Here is a 19,164-nt window from a genome sequence, read left to right on the forward strand (position 1 = left end):
TCAAACCAAAATTCATCGTAAAATTTCTTATCATTTTAAATATAATGTAAGAGCAATGAGATTTGGAGAGAATTTCATCTCGAGTCAGACCAAAGATTTTTCGATACTTTTAAACCAGTGTTGATGTTAAGGCAGGACCTAGTGAAATCACCTGTCAGATGCTCCAGTGAGTTTGTGAAGACAGAGCGTTCACTGTAGCTTTTAATTAAATGTTGAGGAATGACCGGAATTTCCCACATATTAGGCTGCACTTATAGCAGAGCCGGTAAGGTTGATAGTTCAGACAAAGCATGCATTTTGTGCTACAAGAGCCATATTTGGCATGGATAGACAGGGCTCTAAATTAACTAAGTTGCTCGCCGGGGTGGCCGGTAACATCCAAAGACCACCAGCCAAAATTTCTCATAGCCAAACATTTCTCTGGAAAATGATTTATGTATTTGGACGCAAAACAGGCATTCCCTTTGTAAATTTTCAGTTGATGATTATTCTCTTGTAAAAACAAAAAACTAATAATGACTGAAAGTGTCATCTTATGTGAGGCTTTATAACATTATAGAAATGTAAATGTTATTTTAACAAAATACACCTCTTATCTCTGAACCTTTTTATGAACACACAGCTTTCTTTTACAGCATTGATTATTCATCAAAGCCTTAATGTTTATTTCTAGTCTTGATTTATTTAAAACTTCAACATTTCTTTGAACCTTCATTTTGTTCAAATCAAATGTTTTTTTGACTGTACAACAGAAGAGTTGTAAAGCTAGTGATAAACAATAAAATAATTTTAAAAAACATTTCCAAAAATATCATGCATAGAAAAACCCTGCATAAATTGAAATAAGTGTAACGTTTTGCATTCTTGTGAGTTTATGAAGTTCAGTGTGTCGAGGAGTTACAATGACATGGAGCAAGAAGTGTGTTTGAGTTGGCTAAGGTCAGATCAAATGCTAGAAAAATCATGGAGCCCCTAAATGCACCTCATGCTGCGACACATGCGAGTATTAAATCTGCGCAATAAAGTCAGAATTAAATGCTTGAATCAACTTTGAGATGGATGTTAGTGGTAGCCAAGTGGAGGAGAGGCAGACAGATTCAAGTCATGGTTGTCTCACCTGCCAAAGTGGTTAAAGGAATTGTTTTTCTACCTGCCAAGAATATCCATGCCAGATTTGGTGCTTGCACCACAAAATTCAAGATTGTTTTAATAGCCAGCTCCTCTATGATGACATAGATACAAACAAGCCTCACAGAGATTGACAAGTTAAATATTTATTGTTGTACAGATTTGAGTAGATATGAACATTTCTAAATTGGCATTTATAAATTTACAATACATTGTACATATTATGTGTATGCATTTATAAAATATAAGAAAAATACTGAAAAAATGAAAACAGTGCCTAAAGACAAACAGAAAAACTGCATATTATTTAGAATGTGACTCCTTCATTGAAATCCCATCCGACAAAGCGTGGATACAAGGCATCTGTAGGGAAGATGACATGCAAAGGTGTGGGGGAAATGATGATGGGGAAGAATGCGGTGCAGTGAAGGTTGGCGGTTTCTGCAGGGGAAGAACGTCTCGCATTCCAAGTCATCCTAAATGTCAGACCCCATTTCAGCACATTGTTTGTCTGATATGTGTGCAGCAAGAGACTCAATGATGTCCAATAAGAGCAGCTGGCTGAGGGACCGCAGGTTGGGAAGCTTGGATACCTTTGGGAGGGTAGGAGAACAAAGCAAAAATGAAAAAAGAAGCACACTTTAATCAAAACAAGGAGAAAGAAAAAAGAAAAAAAAGAAGCTGATGATTATTTGTGCATTCAAAAAAATGAAACAGCAAAAAAAAAGAAAAAAGAATCAGAACAGCAGAGCTAACACTCCAGTGAAATGAAGTGAGAACTGGGTCTTCTGTCGTTTCTTTAAATAACAAGCAATAATCAGTTTGCCACTGTGACCTTCGTTGTTATGTGATGAGTTGCTTGTACAGCCGGCCCAAACTATAAACAGCCTTTTCATTGTACAGGAAGGAGGACTGTCCACCAGGAGACCAAAGGTTTCAGTTTCCCGCAAAGACAATAGGACTAGAGGGTTAGCTCAGCTGCGGTGAGTGGACAGCACACTCCCAGGGCTCCGGCTAAAAGCCCACCCACCTTGATAAACTGGTGGACAATAATGTGGAGGCAGTGCTTCTTCATGTCCAGAGCCTGGGTCTTGTCTGCTGCCTCCAGAATCTGAGAGGACAGGGAAGAAGTGTGAAAACAAATTCTTCATTTTTGGTTGCACAGCTTAGTCTCTGTCCCCACCCCGCAAACAGTAAAACAAATACCTGCAAGACGTTCTCCACAGTGACATTCATCTCCAGGTTTTGCTTACAGTAAGCCTGCAGCCTATTGTTAGAAAACCCATAGTAATATGGTGCAGCAAATAGGTATCTATCATTTAAAGGTTAAGGAAATTAAACATTTTACAATGACTTCATTGAAAAACATTCTAACTACCGTATTTTTCGGTGTACAAGTCACACTAGAATACAAGTCGCAGGACCAAAAAAAGAAGAAGAAAACCTATATAAGTCGCACTTTTGGGAGATAAGTGCAACAAGCTAGGTGTAATACTACGATTCACGCAACAAAATCAGGAAGCACGTAAAAAAAAAATTTTTTTTAAAGAACAATATTGTCTCAATGGAAGTAAGACAAATATAAAGCTCAGCAGGAGAACAATCAGATTTTCCTCCATGGTTGTTTTGGACAGGTTCTTCTTCAGGCTTCTGTGCATTTCTGTCAGTCGTTAATATTGAACCACAAATGTGTTAGTGGAAAACAACTGCTAAAAGGTAACAGTTTGTTAATGGAAAAATAGGGAATATAGGATCCTGTTTGTGTAAAAAAAATAATTTCACATTTAAGGCGCTTCTAAGTATAAGTCACACCCCTAGCCAAATTATTGTAAAAAACGCAACTTACACGGTACTCAATATATTTTCTAGACTTCATATTCTTAGGTTAGGAACAATAGAAACTACTTCTAGAAATCTGTCCTAGGTTTATGTTCTCTTTTAGACACTGCTGTTAAATTCAGTCTCTTTTGTGGGGATAATGCAACATTGACAAGGATACAAGGAGTCCTCTGGAGGCATGTTGACATCGCCGTAGTAGATATAGCGCAGCATGGACTCAAAGGCCTGCTTGCTTGGGACCATCTCTCCAATGGAAATATTTACCTGACCATCTTCTGGCATGAAGGAGCGAAACATTGCCTCAAAGTAGCTGCAAAATAAACAGCATGATGAGAGTTGATTAAACCCTGTTGTAAGATTACAGTATCTGAAATCTTTAAGAAGCAAAAGACCGAAGAAGTCTGACCTGGATCGAGCTGCCAGTATGGCTTGGTGTGCAGGCCGGGGATGCCCGTCCAAAAGCAAAATGATGTCGCAGAACTCTAAGCCCCCTCCCTCCAGGTAAGCCTTCATGTCCTGCACCAGGGAAGTCCCGATATCCACTGGCTGGTCAGAGTACATTCTGGGGGGAGGCTGCTGCTTTCGTCGCACGATCTCCACGATCAGAGGGGTGGAAAGTTGCTCGAACTCTTTGGTCATGATCACCTGGTTAAAGTGGGATTCTTTCACCACAAAATTCAGACAGTGCTCCTGTGTAAAAGAAAAACATTAAAATTAGTGTTAGGCCTAAACAATGACCGAATAAATGCCTCGCATCAATGATATATCAATTCTTGGTTTAATAAAGTTAATTTAGCTCAATTAAACAAGATTTTCTGTTCTACCTTGAGTTGATCAAGTTGCAGCTTGTTGGCATTTTCACAAACAATGAGAACATTCTGGAGATCCACAGATGCCTCAATGTATTGCACACACAGCTGCTCCAGCCGGGACAGTTGGAAACTGAGAGCCAGTTTGTATACATCCATGATCAAAAGGACATCCTGGACGTGGCCTGTGGAGGATGAGAAAAACAGACTTTGTTCACTTTTTCCCCCAAATCTTAACCTATACTACAGGAATGACTGAAGCACGGAGCGAGAAATACCTCTGCGGGGGTACTGGATTTTGTCTGTGTAGAGAAACTGCATTAAGACTTCAAAAGGTTGGGCCTCTGCTTCTCTGATGAAGACCTCCAGCAGGGGCTGTGTGCCCGATGGCCTATTGCCTGCTGGGATATCCCTCGGGCCTCCAGCTGCTCCCTCATCACTTTCTTCACTGCTCTCCTGTTTCGTCCTCTGCAACACAACATATTACACAACACGCTTTCTTTCCAACCCTCCAAGCTTCGGCCATCTACTGGTAAAGTTACTCATTCGGCAGTATGTTTTTCTTTGTAGAACGATGATCTAATTTTACACATTTTAAGTTTGCAAGATGCAGCTTAAATTAAAATGAAATTCTAAATTCAGCTAAACTTTCTAATGTGTTATTTAATTATTATATTCCATCTTTTTACTGTACCCGCAGGTGGTAATCACAATCAAAAAATACTCTTCAATACTGAAACAAACAAAAAGCTGCACTGAATGTGTGATTCAGACCTGTCTACGTCTGTCCTGAGCCTGTAGGATTTTCTTCCGCAGCCACTGACACCTTGCAGTCACTATAGCGATATGCCCCAAGACTCTCTCCTGCCTCTGTGAAGAAATAGAAAAGCATGAAGCCATTTTTTTTTTTTAACATTTTAACCTGCACTTTGCAGTATATGCAGTGTATCATCCAACAGGTAAAACCCACCTCGCCCAGAATGAACTCCACATCACAAAACTGACGGTTCTCCCACAGTTTACCATAATCTTCATGGAGAGTGCACTTTGGGTAACTTGAGAACTGTGAGATACGGGAAGTTCATAAGATCACCAAAGACATTTGGAGCCAAGTATATTGATCGGTCATTCAGACAAACCTGGAATCTGTACATCTCCCCACTGCGAACATTGTTGTCCACAGTTCCTCCAAAGATGTACATGGCATCCTGAATGACAGCAGCAGCATGAAAGAGCCTTCCACTGGGCATCTGAGGGGGGGTGAGACAGAAGAACAGATCAGATTTTGTAGGGGGGGGGGTTATTAAACAAATGTGCATAGTCAAGAAGGAAAGAACAGAAAGAGCATCAATTTCAGTGGAGAGTGTAAAGTACCCAGACAGCTTGAGGACTGTATGAATTAAAAAAATAGAGACAATAAAGTTCCTATAGGCTGACTGTCACAATATTAACCAAATTCAAAAAGACAGATTTGATGACTATTTTACATGTTAAAAGGAAATATCACAAAATTTTCAAAACACACGTTATCCCCCCCCCCCAACATATTTCAGCATAGAACGTGTACCTCACTGTCGAGGCTGGCTTGGATGACCTCCCAGGTCTGCGAGTCGACATCATAGCAGTGCAGCTCGTTGGGTAGAGTGTTGTCAGCAGCACCTCCAAAGACGTACAAGTGGCGATCAAAGGCGACCATAGTGTGTCCGTAGCGCCTCTGAGGAGGTGGAGGGGAGCCTCGCAGTAAATGTTCGGTGGGGATGCGTGTCCACCTGAAAGGACAGACTGATGAGCTGCTTTGTGTGAAAATAAAACGGAAATAACTGACCTGTTGGAGCTCACATGTGGCCCTTGAACTCAAACTGAAAGAGGTTGTTAGTGATTTTGGCTCCGCTCTGACCCGAAAACACAAACATCTTGTTCCTGCATACAGCCACAGGGAAGTTACAGCATGAAGGCGGGATCTCGCCACTTTGATCAATCTAATGGTCAAAAGGAAAAAACAAAAATGACTGAAGAATTCATTTAAAATTACTTTCTCTTTCAAATAAACAAGGGGAAAAAATGTAACTTGCCTCTTCCCAGCAGGCATGATCGCGATCCTGCAGACTGATGGTCCACATGTCGTTTAGTCTACACAAAATTGATAAATGTAAAAAAAGTGTCAGGGTTTTTTTGTTGTTTTTGTTGCTAAAAAGCAAACAAATGTGTTTGCACGTGCAAGAAAAAAAGATTTGGAAAAATAATAATAATAAAACATACCTGGCATTACCATCATACCCTGCAAATATCCACAATTTATCACTGTAGACTGTGGCTCCATGTGCAGACCTGGCCACTGGCAAGCTAAAACAAACAAACATGTTTCTCAAAGAATGACAATTCAGTGACTTTGTAGTAAGAAAATTGAATAAATTTACTACTGTCACGAATAAATGTGTTACCTTCCGTCCACTTTCCATTCGGTCCACTGTCCTGTGGCAAACTTGTATTCGAAAAGGTCATTTTTATTTTTCAGGTTTGAATTGGAGTAGATATCTCCAGTGTAGCCACCTAAAAAAATAGTGTTGGAGGTCAAATTAAGTGGATTAAATCAAGTGATGTCAATATATCTAACTAGAAACACAATAAACATACCAAAGACAAACATGCTGCTGCCATATACCACTGCAGAGTGGTGATATCTGGGTGCTGGCGGGGTTCCTGTAGTGAAAGCTCTGAGACACAAGTCATTGGAAGATGTTAAACCATATTTTCCACTCTGTTTTTGGATTTGTTTTAAGCTGCCTTACCGGCACCAGGAGCAGTCCTTCACATCAAACCGGAGCAAATCATTAAGCATGTTCTTCCTGATGGGTGGCACACAACAATATTACAGTCTGAGGGGGGCAAAACTCCTGACTTACTGAGGAGTGGAACTCACCCATTATCTCCTCCAAACACGTAGATGGCATCTCTGTATGCCACAACTGTGTGTTTGCTGCGCCTGTATAAAAAACACACAAGACTCAGAGGTAATTACAATGAAAAATATGTACAATTTGAAGGCTAGTTTCCTCTTAGGAGAGGTTTACCTTGCACCAACAAATTCATCACATGGTGGAAGTCTTCTCCATCGATGGACAGTCTCAAACGGGCCGAAGTTAAGCGTCAGATACTCGACGCTATCGGAGCAGCTGTGGTCAAAATCAACACTCGGGGCCACTTTCGTGGATTTGCAGGACATTTTCAGATTTTCACCAACTCATCCAACCGGGTCAGTTCTCATCTATATGCAGGGGCATCGTCTGCTCGCATCATTCTTTTAGATAGCGAAAAAGGTCAATTACTTAATCCTTAACTCAGAGGCTGCGTGTTTTTAATGGCGGAGAAAATAGACCAATGATTCGTTTAAAGCTATGGTCAGAGCTAACCTAGCTAGCAAGTTAGCTTCGGCCACTCATATGGTAGAAACAAGCAACTTTAGCACCGAAAGAAAGGTTACCGGAAAGCACAAAACGTTTCCATACACAACCCACCCAATCGATTCAACACCACGTCAAAGTACATATGTATATCACTGAATTGGAGCAAAAATAAAGGCTTAAAGTTTTCACTAGCAAAACATTGCTGTCAAAGCCACGCCCACGTGAAACGCAGGCTGCGTCCAAGCTCAACCCCAACCCCCGCTGGTTCACTAAGATGTACGATCCATCTTGCGCATTATATATTAAACAAAAAAATATATCTACATTTTAGGAAACTTACAGATTTCTGTTTTTATCTTTAGACCCACCAATAAGTCATTAAAACTGTCGCACAAAACTATTGCAAAGATTCACTCAAGGAGATTTATTATCATATTATTATTATTGTACTTGACAGGTGTTTTTTTTAAATCAAAAAAGACATGATTTGATTTCCAATCTCGTGTGTTTTATTCTCTTTTAAAATGTATTTTGTCTTTTCTTTCCTTCAGGTATAATAAGATTTAGGTTAATGGTGTTTTTTTCATAGTGTATTGTGTTAGTGATACGATTCCACCTATGATCAATTATTATTATTATATTTATTCAAACCAGTAATTTTGTGTGTGAAGGTATTCTTTTTTTTATTTTCTTTTTTTAAATTTAAATATAATCATTACAAGACTCTCACAGACACAACCACACAATGATGCAAGGCACATCTCTTCACAAAAACAAAGATTAAAAAAAAAAAAACAAGAATTTATACATATATAAAAAATATATAAAAAACTTTCTGCATAAGGCAATCAACAATCTGGACCCTAGATCTGTAACCATTCTGTAGCAGATTTACAAATGTCAACAATGAAAAGACTTGAATTGTGAATACATTTCAATGAGGATAAATACAATCTGACTTCATTTTTAAAACACAGGAAATTCGGCCGATCTTTTTTCCACTTTTTCTTATGAATATGATATTTTCCCAAAATCAGGAGGATGTTCGCTAACTGTTATAAAACAAAATATCTTTTTCTGTGAATTGTATGTTGTTAATTTTTTTGACTAGGCCAATTATGATAATCTTGCCAGAATCTTTGGATAAAAAAAAACAGGTGTCTGGTTGTATCTTGGACTGTATGACAGAAATCACACGGATGTACCTCAAAGCCAAATCTACTCCTCAATGTCTCTGCCGATGTGCAGTAATTGTTTATAATTTAATTATAATAATTTTGAACTGCATGTCTTTAATTTTGGGGACTTTTCTAAAGGTATTACTTTCTATCTGAAATAAAAGTTGCTTTAAGCGCCGCTCAGGCGGTACATGATGTGACCGACAGGAGGCACGAGGCGCCGCGAGCCGTCAGCAGAAGTGACATCACGTTTTTTTTTGTTTGTTTTTTTGTTTTTTGTTTTACAGGTCAAAAGAGATGTAATGTGGACCGAAACATCCATGTAGCTATAAACAAAACCGATCCCGTTGAGTTTTATTAGAGCCTGCATATAAACACATATAAACTAAGCAGCCAATGTGAATGTCCAAGCTATAGTTAATGCAAATCCAAAATAGTGCAGGTGCTGAAGAGTTAAACTTACCCCAACCGGCTTGTCATTCTCCATGGTTAAAAAACAAAACAGAATTGATCAGTTTATTCCTAAATCATTTTTAAACGAAATAGTTGCTTGCTGTAGCCTGTTGATTGAAGGCCTTGGGCCTGTTTCAGAAAGGAGGTTCGACCAACTCTGAGGTTGAACTTGAACTCTGAGTTGGTCAATCGGGAGATTAACAACTCTGAGTTTTCTGTTTCAGGGAAGCTGATCGGAGTTAGGTCAATCAACTCTGAGTGGACTGATTCAGAGGTGAGCGTGAGCACCGCGACTATAAGAAGCCATTATCAATGGAGCGCAGATATCACGAGTCACCATGGCAACCGTGAAAAAAAGAGGTCTGCGTATTTTTCGCCAGCTGAACTTGACGTGCTGCTGCAGAGTTACAGTGAATATAAGCACATATTCCAGAAGAAAAGCAACACCGCTGCATCTGCAAAACAGAGACAGTTAGCGTGGGAAAACATAGCTGCTCAAGTTAATGCCTAAGTTTGCATTTAAATCATTGTTATAAAATATTGACTGTAATAACTTTTTAAATAGCGTAAGGTGTGAAATAAAAAATGGCTATATTTAGGTGTACTTTTGAAGTGTCATTCCTGGTGTAATTGCAGGAAATGCTGCATAGTGTACCGAACCAATCTGGGGGAAAAATGCATTTAACGTCGGTAATGTTTTTTTTTTTTTTTTTTTTTTTTTAAATTCTTTTTATTTGGGTAGTGGAAACAGTCAAACATGAAAAATAGAACATCAAGATGTTTACAAACCCATATTTTCTTTTTAACATCACAACCTAACATAAACAGGCAGCAGTTTAAAAAATAAAATAATAAAAATAAATAAATAAAAAGAACAAATCACCAATCAACCTTCATCACCAGCGGCAAAAGACTATTACAGGTTTTTTTTTTGTATTTTTTTCACATTTCACCAGAACAGAGTTCAATCCAAAGAAAGATTAGTCTTATCCGGAACTGGTAATTCGTGTTTCTAAACGACTAACGGTGTTTTATTGTGGCAAAATGTAACCGGAAGTGTTGTCTGCGTTCCGCTACTTACGGTTTTTTTTTTTTTATTTTTTTTTTTTTATTATTATTATTTATAGAACACAATACAAAACAATACCAGAACATTTACATAAAATTTACAAAATATGGCGAATACTAAAGAGAATACTATAATTGGAAAGGAAGCAAAAAGAAGAAAAATTCTTATCAGTATGCAAACATAAACCTATTTATATTCATAATCATAGAGAAATCAGGGAAAAGAATAACATAAGAGAATAACAATTTCAGAGTTAGATAGTGTTGCAAAAAGCAGGGGGATACAAAATATAAATAACCTGTCTTAGACATCAGGAATATCACTCAGGGTGTCATAAATTGTTATGGCTTTAGGTGAGTCGATTAACTTTATGGATTTTAAGTATAGATTGACCTCATTATTAAAGAAGTTAAAGCTGGGCTGGCATTTCTGTAACCTATTTTTGTGTATAAAAAACTTGGCTAAACATAACACAGTATTGATACATACATTATTTACATTGTTGTGTAGTGACAGGCCAAAGATTATTACTTCTTTGGAAAAGAAGTCCATGATGAATGGAAATTTATGTCTTAACCATTTGTAAACATCCAACCAAAACACTTGTACAACATCACACAGGAAAAATATGTGGTCGATGTCTTCAACAGCAGTTTGGCAGAAGGAACAGCTGTTGTCATCAATGTTGAAACGTAATCTAAGTAATTCTTTGGAAGGATAGATATCATTCATAATTTTGAATTGTGTTTCTTTAACTTTTGGGGGAATAGGAAGTTTCATGAAATCGGTTCTTAATTTAATAACAACATTTTGTTCAAATTTCTGCAGTATATTATTTTTGTTTTGTCGACCAGGAAAAAAACCTTTCAATGAACCAATTTCTGATAAAATTCTTGTAAACGTCGGTAATGTTTAGAGGACTTTTTTGTTAACCTTCCCCTCTTGCAAACGTTGGTCAGTTTAATATTAATACATGCAATTGTGTTTTTAAAAGTGAACTTTTGTCTACTGTTGAACCTTTCGCTGCGTGAAGACTTCTCTTTTCTTTTCTCTCGTCTTTCCGACGACCGTGGTCAAAAGCGCAGGGGAGATTTCCTTCAGGGCCGAAGGGAATTCTCCTTCGGAGTTCACTTCCCGTTCGAAACCCTCAACCTCCAGAGCGGATTAAGAATGACTCCAAAACAGTTATTGTGGGAATGACACCTTCTCTTTATTTAACTAAGTGCTCCGTCCTCCGAACACACAATATATTCCACGCACACACCTCCCCTCCTTGCTCACCCCCCCCCCCCCCCCATCTGCACCTGCAATCGCCCCTCCCCTTGTCTCTCGTGGATCGCACCCCGCTCAGCACACACACACTGCAACACTACCCTTGTATTGATCAAGTGGTATAGGTTTATACGGGATTAAGAAAGTAAGCAGTGCTAGCAAATTGTGTTTCCAAAAAGTAATTGTTACATTAATCTAATTCAATGTCCCTGATTTCATTTTCACGTAGATGCAATCCTGCAGGAATTAAAAGAACATGGCAGCAGCTAAAAGTGAAAAAAAAATCGAGTCTTCTCAAAATCCTCGTACGACGTAAATATAATTCTCTACGAATTAATGCAGCCTCCTCGTCTATTGGGTCCTCCAAAAAAGGACAAGCCATTCTTGTCACTTAGACCGTCTCTGTGTGACGGACATTTGGGCAATGAAGGTTAAAGCGAAAAATACCGCTTCGTCTTTAAAAAGGGGAGGGGACCGGCAGAAACTTTGAGTTTGGAGAATAAAACCTGCTCCCGACCAGGTTAGGTTCACAGCATAAGTAACCATGGATACTGACTCCGAGTAAAAGTTACCTCTCTTTCAGCAACGGGTTTGACTTACTCTGCTTTCTCTGGTTTAACAAACCTCCCATTCTGAAACGGAAAACCCAGGGTTTCCCTGATTTCAGGGTTAATGCACTCAGAGTTTACACTTAACCTCCTTTCTGAAACAGGCCCCTGGAGTAGGAAAAAAAATCAAATTTTAGCCTAGTTTTCAGACAGCAGCAATGCTCACAATCAAGATGTCTGGAACTGCATAAGAAGCACCTTTAGTTGTTTGAAAATGCATGCTCTAAATCATATTTGTATTTTAATATTTATTTTTGTTTGCATTTTGTACTGTTTTGCTACAGGAAGCAGTCTAATAAATGTAATAATGCTGTGAATTATAGTTAAGAAGAATCAGAGTAACATTTGTCCTTATCTTTTGTCTTAATTGCTTTTCATTTAATATTCTTTCTTTAGTCGTCTTTGTCTAAAGCTTTCTGTCTGAAATTTTTATTTAAACATTTCTGTTTATCATTACCAAACAAGTGAAAATTTTTCTGCACTTTGTACAGTACTTGGTGTTTACAGAAGATAGTAAAGCACTTTGACTTTCGGCTGCTTCCTTTAGGGGCCACCACAGAAAATCATATGCTTTCATCTGTTCCCCTAGTTTGCATCCCTCTTACTCACACCATTTACCCTTCACTACATTCACATTGTCAGAAGATTCTCTGGCTCCACTATAAGCAAATACCTGTATACTGAATGCCCTGCCTCAACATATCCCCAGTTTTCCTGTGTAAACCTGGCAAGGAACATTTTGCAGAAACCAAAATGATAAACACCAGTTTCTCATATTGGTTCCACATTCAGCGACTTTGTGGTACTGAATCCTAATCCTTTTCATAATTAGGGAGACAATTCTTGCCAGGAAAGGCTGGCTTCTCACATATAAATACTTTTAAGGATTAAATGTTGCCTCCTCAGAAAACGGTAGCATCTTAAGTAAAAGCCTGCTGGCTTCTAATATGTACATACCGGTGACTATGATTAAATGATGTGAAAACCACATTTTTATTAGGAATTTGAAGATAAAATCAAATCTAGGTAACCTCTACCTTCTAATACATACATTTCCAGCACTTTTAAATGGAACTTGAGGAAATGCATATGACCCAATTTTGTTTAATTAAAAATGTAGCAGTTTATTTTTGGTAAAATGTCCATAATATGCTAATCAAGATGGGGACATGCTGATCTAATAGATCTACGGACTTTTTGTCATCATGTAACACATTTTAACAAAAACAATTCTATTAATATATTAGTGATTATAGTATTTTGGTATCCTCCTCAAAGAGAGAACTTTAAGGATCAATACATCTGTACAGTTTCGTCCTATACATCTTATACAAAGTTAAAGAATCTTTGTAGTTTACCAATTAGACATTTTTTTAAGGCTTGTAAAGAAGAAAGGCAAAGAAGAAGAAAAATGTTAAATTTGGTGATTTTAACACACGATAATTTCATAAGAACTGTTTTTAGACGGTTCAACCAATCTAGTAGTACAAGAAGTGTAAACTGTAGCTAACCTTGTGTTGTGTCTTCATGTGCTAAAAAATGGAAATATAGCATTAACTTTACTAATTTAATTACTTCATATTTATAATTAAGAAAAAACATTTTAAAAATATTAATATATGTTATATACAGAAGTTACAGTTTATTATGTTTCTGGAAAAAAGAGCCTCTTGTTTTTTAATTTTTTTAATTTTGATAATGGCAAATTACAATTCACATCTGCAGAATTTTCACGCTACTCAACAAAATAAATACTGTTTCTGTTACTTTATTATGTCTATCACACATTTGTTTTAACAGAGCAGTGTTCAAACATATTGATTGCCAGTCAAATAGCTGGTGATTTAATCTGTTTGCAATGTCAGGGAGAAATATTTTTCATCACGTTCAAAGGATGTCGGTAATCTACATTCATGTGCAATATCTAGTGCAATTTCTGTTGCAAAGTGTACACATGAAAACAGTTGCAACTAGAGGAAAAAAGGAAGGTCCTTTTTAGCTTTTCAAATGTGTGTTTTAACACAAAGACATTTGCAATACACGATTGATTAGTAAAAGCACTACTGGGTAGTTAAAATAAACGATTTATTAAAAAAAATGTGTTAACTCATATTTCTTTGAGGTACGAGTTTGCAACAGGTCTATGTACATTCTTAAAGTTGGTGTTTAACACTGCTAGCCAGTGCTGATACAAAACCTCAAAAGTTTACTTAAAAAAATATACATTTTTTAATTTTTATACATTTCTTTTGGCTTGTTACATTAATGACATCACAATTGTTTTAGTCAACAAAAATATCTGTTAGGCTGTTATTGCATAAAGCTAACAAAGAGGAAGACTAGAATAAAGAAAAGGGAAAATTGCTTTATGCTTGATTGCATATTTGTCTATATTTTCTCATATTTGCATTAATTCTGTAAATAATTGATATAATGTAAACTATTTAGTTTTGAAATATTCAACAGGGAAATAAGCATAATTAATCTTGGTAATTATTAATGTTTTATCATCTAATAGTATTTTTGAATAGGCTTGTGGTTTTAGCTTGACTTGTTTCATTAACTAAAAAAAGATTTTTATATTTTCATAACTGATGCATGCTCCTACATTTGGTCAGTTTTGCTGTTTTTAAAAAAAACTTTTGGTGTAATACTCCCATTAAATATTTGTATATCTTATTTTATTGCTTTATCCAGAATCAGCTGGGATTCTAATTATTTGCGCTGTTTACGATCGTAATAAAGTTATGTTCAAACCTTGGAACAACCTTCAGATCTGGCAGTGGTTACAGTTACTTGCAGGAACCTATGAGGAACCTATTAAATGAAATGATAACATCATAGCTTACTCAGCTGCTCTGTTAGAACGTCAGTAGAAACCTTTCACTTTTTGGCCCACGAGCAAGAATCAATACTAGGCAGACTTTACAGCTTGCATTCATATGTAACACACACAAGTAAAACTATACATATTCTAACTTCAGGAGGCTAGAGTTGTGATAGAAGTGTTTAACATTATATAATATTACGATATTTACAGCAATCCCACCCGCTTGCATGCTCTGTTACCAGTTAATGATATCTCTCACATAACCCCACAGCTTGGTGATCCACAGGTTAACCCCAAGTTCTGATAAATACTGAATCTCTGGCATCAACATCTTGCGGCAAAGCTTCAAATGTGCTTTGTCCACGTTCTTCTTTAGGTTGTACCCCATTATAGAGTTCGATCCAATTGGCTGCCAGGGCTGCATGTCTGTCTCTTGGATGCTGCCTGCTTCTACCGCATGTCCCCCCTCAATGCATATGGATGCCATTCTCTTGTTTCTTTTTTTGAGCTCCGCAACATCATTGGCCATGCGCTGTCGCCCATATGCATCTACTTTCTTCCAAAATGTTTGGTTGAAATGCTGGTAGAGCTTCCAGTCAATGGCATTCCATTCAAGGGCTTTGGCTCTCAGCTCTGCAGTGAGTTTAGACACCGTGGATCCCATGCGGACGTTGAGCTTAAAGAAGAGAAGGTCATCCATCTCCCAGCAGAGTGCGTCTTTGAGCAGGAGCAGTGATTCCTCGAAGTACTCCACCAGCATGACGAGGTGAAAACGATCAGAGATTGACTTGATTCCTTCATCAACCCGTGGATCACCCGGGTCCAAAGTGTTGTCCTGGCCAAAGTCAAAAAACAACAGATTCTTGAGGTAATGGGAGTTGTAGCTTTCCGCGTCGAAATAGCTCTGGGGGTCAAGAAGGAACTCTGTCAGCTTGTCTTCTCCTTGTATCTTCCAGGTAAAAGGCACCAACCGGCCAAAATAGTGAAAGGATGATTCAAAAAGCTCTGCTGGGTCTCGCAGGATTGTGATGTAAGTTGTATCTGCGGGCAGCAGCTTTGCTAATTCAGGTGTGTTGAACCTCATGTGATTACAGATCATGTTGAAACACATTCCAGGCCTGTAATCTTTAACCTGCTTGCGCTGAAATAAGTTTGGATAAAAGAAGTCATTCCTGCTGTCTGGGAAAGCAAATTTGAGTCTGTGTTTCTCTCCGAAGCGAAAAAGTATGTTGAGGAAGGTGCTGCTGGCTGTTTTGTGAGTCTTCAGGAACATTATGTCCATTTTAGGAAGACAGGACTGACCACTGACTTTCTGTGAACTGTTGGTAGTGTGTTTCAGGTGGGATGGACGGTGGGCACAGGAGTGCGGTACTGGGACCCTGGGAGAATATTAAAAAAGGACATGTTTACGCATTTCTGTTACTCCCTGTTTACGCTCAAAGGTGAGCTAAAGTTAATTCGTTTATTGACACAACCAAAGAAAACCAAAAACACATTTATTTAATGTTAAAAATGGAAACATTTTGCAGATTTTTAAGTCAATTTTAGCATTAAAATTGCAAAGCAAATCAAAATTGTTGAGTAAAAACCCCAAAACTGAGAGAAAAAGAATAGAGAAAAGCCAGAGTGTGAAGAGCTAACCAGCGCAGATATACTGAAGAATAAATCATTTTCAATATTATCATTTTTTTCAAATAATAGGTTACAATCATTATTTGGTCCATAAACACAAACAAAAACCTTACTCAGGTGAATCGAGAGGAATCTGCTGGGAGGAAAAACAATAAACCAGGATCATAAAGCTGGTGAGGAGTGTACCCAGCACAAGGCCTTTGCCCATGGATCTCCACTGCCTCCCTTGCTTGCCAGTCATGGTCCAGGAGAGTCAATGATTACCTTATAAACAGAAATATTTTACTGCATTTTATAATCACATATCATCAATATTTTACTGATCCAAATCAGAAACAGAAAAGCTTTTCGGTCGGCATCATAGCACACAGCCATTTCTCATGTATTGTCCAAGCGGAAGGAACGCACTGGACTGTAGCTAATTCTTGAGTGTACCTTATTATTCAGAGGGAAGGCTCTTCAGAAAACCAGAGCCTTTTTGAATTATTTATTAGTGGATTGGTTCATGTCACACTGCTGGTTCTCTGGTATCTGGAGAACACACACATGTATACGCTAAGAAAACTGGAAAAAAAAATACCCCTTTTAAAAAAAGGGGATTTAGTATTTCAACTATAAAGGTTTTTCTTGCTTTTTAAGTTTAATAGTAGTATTTGTCACGTTTAAAAAATGTTGAATAAAATGGTTATGTTGCAAGTGGTAAAGCCTTTTCTGGGAAGACTCCAAATAAAAAGTTAATCATTTAAAGCTATTTTTTGGATAAATCTTTAATTGTAGGTCAACAAAGGACATGGATTTGACAGAGAGTATTTGACAGAGCACTGGAGAATGAGGCCGCAGGAAAGACCATTTCACAGCTGAGCTCATTTCATTTTGGTCCCTTCATAAACACAGGGATAGTCCAGATTGTACGGTGAGCACCAAAATGATAGACTGGAGCCTCGAAAATGACAACGATGATTTTTCTCAGCTGCTCTAAAGCATGCATTATGCAGCTGCATGGAAAGTGATACAGCAGACCGCGGGGAGACAAACCTCTTGCGAACTCGACACCACATGTAACAAAATAGCCACCATTGGATGAAAATTGCAAATATTTTATACTTGTTAAAAAAGTTCAGTTCTTTTCATCCATTTTTTTAATCAAATTGCTTTTGCAATTTTGATGAGTCATATACTTTATTGTTCAGTTTTACAAGAAGTTATAAAAGTTATATAAAGTATTTCAAACACTGACTTGTTATATGTAAAACAGTATAAATACAAAAAGTACAACTAATTCAATGGTAAAACATGGTCTGGTAAATCAGAAGAAAAATATAAATAGACATTAAGTAAAATGTAATATTTGGCTAAGACCATATAAAGTTAAAGTAGTATTTTAGAGTTTTTGTGTGCAATTGCATAACATTTAAATTTAAAACACATTAAATGGGGAAGAGAGAAAAATACCACCTTCACCTGCAGAGGGCTGATAAAAAGGAGAAAAAATGCAATAAACTAAAAAGGAAATGTTAGAAGTACCTGATTTTAGAAAAGAGGGGGAAAAACAAAGCAGAGAGAAGCCACTGAGATGCTGTTGTACTGAGTTGAATAGATGCAGTCCAGAACCTGGCATTTTGGGGTTTGAAAGACTGGGATCTAAATTTTTAACTCACACAGTTCCTTTCAGCATTTTGAATTGAAATTTTCTAACAGACCAGATAGTAGGTACTTATTTTAGTATATTTTTATAGTGCCTATCAATCTGCCATTAATAATTAAATCTTGTTGTAAGACCTTTGTCCAAACAGCGTTGTCCAAACACACCTATGAGAGCTCTCTTTGTTATCAGCCACTCGAACGGTCAAGTTTGGAGGCATGGGAGTTTTCTCTCTGCACTCAGGACCAACCATGGTGTTCAAGAGAAACATTAGCTCAGGTAAAACAGATGGCCTGAAAATGACAAAAAATAGATCAAATATTTGTTCTGGCTGTGCCTCATATAAAAAATGAGAAAATAAAACACAGTTAAATCAATAACCTTGGTATTAGCAGCATTTTGCCAGTTTTTCCCAGTTCTTTAAGAAAAAAATACTTTTATCTTGGAAATTCTAAACATTATTGCTCGGTTAGGAACATTCAAATTGGGCCATTGTTAAAACTTTTACATTGCTGAAAAGCCAAAAAAGGAAAAAAAGGCTGACTCTACTATTGTGAGAAACTACACTGATCATGAGTTTTGGGGGGAAAGATGACATAAAAAAAATCATAGAACATAGAAGGGGAAATATTCATTTAATGGCATATGATTCATGAGGATAAACATAAAAATAACTGAGTTTGTTCATCTTTACTTACCCTCACTCATAAATCCGTTGATAAACTAGTAGACGCCTTTCTTTCCGTATTGACCATCCTGCTTCGTGTAAAAAATAATTCCCTCCTTTACAGGTGCTCTCAATACACACATTATGTTCTAACCCCAACTTAAAGCTGCTCTCTATGTTCATATGTCCAGACTGGAGATCTCCATCTTATGGCTTGTCTTCTCTTCCTTTTTTTCAGCCCTTGATGCCCTCTTGCTGCCTCTCCTCTCAGCCTCCTCTTCCCAAAGTGATCCTGCTGAACGTTGGAGGCAGGGAGGCTCATCTAGCCACCTGTGACGCAAGGGCTGGGAGGTGGTGGTGGTGAATGAGGGAGGGAGGAGAGAGGCTGCACAGTATCTATCTGTGGTCACAAACAAGAAGACTATTGAGCGTGGACACTGAAGTTTGAACTGCAAGCTGAGAGGAGGGCAGAAAACCGCATAAAAGAACAAATGCAGCCACCCAGAGCACAAAGGCTCTTGTTGTTTCAACTGATCAAGACTGCCCTGTTTATTGTCTGAGAGCTTAGTAAGCTGTATCTACACATGTGGCAGGAGTAAGGTATACCACGCACATTTAATCCTTTGCACACAA

General features: G+C 37.7%; 2 protein-coding genes and 1 long non-coding RNA gene across 3 annotated transcripts; 1 reads left to right on the forward strand and 2 right to left on the reverse strand.

Annotated features, from left to right (window-relative positions):
• Window positions 1-1,258: 1,258 nt before the first annotated feature.
• On the reverse strand, window positions 1,259-9,128 carry lztr1 (leucine zipper like post translational regulator 1). Its single transcript, XM_004072408.5, has 19 exons — window positions 6,848-9,128; window positions 6,697-6,759; window positions 6,566-6,622; window positions 6,411-6,490; window positions 6,218-6,326; window positions 6,036-6,119; window positions 5,849-5,906; window positions 5,616-5,755; window positions 5,344-5,545; window positions 4,916-5,026; window positions 4,747-4,839; window positions 4,551-4,646; window positions 4,055-4,244; window positions 3,792-3,961; window positions 3,374-3,657; window positions 3,128-3,277; window positions 2,335-2,440; window positions 2,159-2,239; window positions 1,259-1,721 (listed from the first exon to the last, which is right to left on the reverse strand). The coding sequence occupies exons 1-19, from the start codon at window positions 6,997-6,999 to the stop codon at window positions 1,605-1,607; spliced, it is 2,343 nt and encodes a 780-aa protein (XP_004072456.1). The 5' UTR covers window positions 7,000-9,128; the 3' UTR covers window positions 1,259-1,604.
• Window positions 9,129-13,430: 4,302 nt separating this feature from the next.
• gal3st1a (galactose-3-O-sulfotransferase 1a) lies at window positions 13,431-18,825 on the reverse strand. The gene is made up of 3 exons (XM_004072407.5): window positions 18,563-18,825; window positions 16,336-16,486; window positions 13,431-15,969 (listed from the first exon to the last, which is right to left on the reverse strand). The coding sequence occupies exons 2-3, from the start codon at window positions 16,461-16,463 to the stop codon at window positions 14,826-14,828; spliced, it is 1,272 nt and encodes a 423-aa protein (XP_004072455.1). The 5' UTR covers window positions 16,464-16,486; window positions 18,563-18,825; the 3' UTR covers window positions 13,431-14,825.
• LOC110015620 (uncharacterized) lies at window positions 15,323-18,906 on the forward strand. The gene is made up of 4 exons (XR_002290844.2): window positions 15,323-15,458; window positions 15,547-15,620; window positions 15,920-16,032; window positions 18,770-18,906. It is a non-coding gene; the product is annotated as an uncharacterized LOC110015620 (long non-coding RNA).
• Window positions 18,907-19,164: the final 258 nt, after the last annotated feature.

This window comes from Oryzias latipes, chromosome 9, assembly GCF_053564925.1.
Source record: "Oryzias latipes strain Hd-rR chromosome 9, Olatipes_Hd-rR_3.1".
Classification (NCBI taxonomy): Eukaryota; Metazoa; Chordata; class Actinopteri; order Beloniformes; family Adrianichthyidae; genus Oryzias; species Oryzias latipes.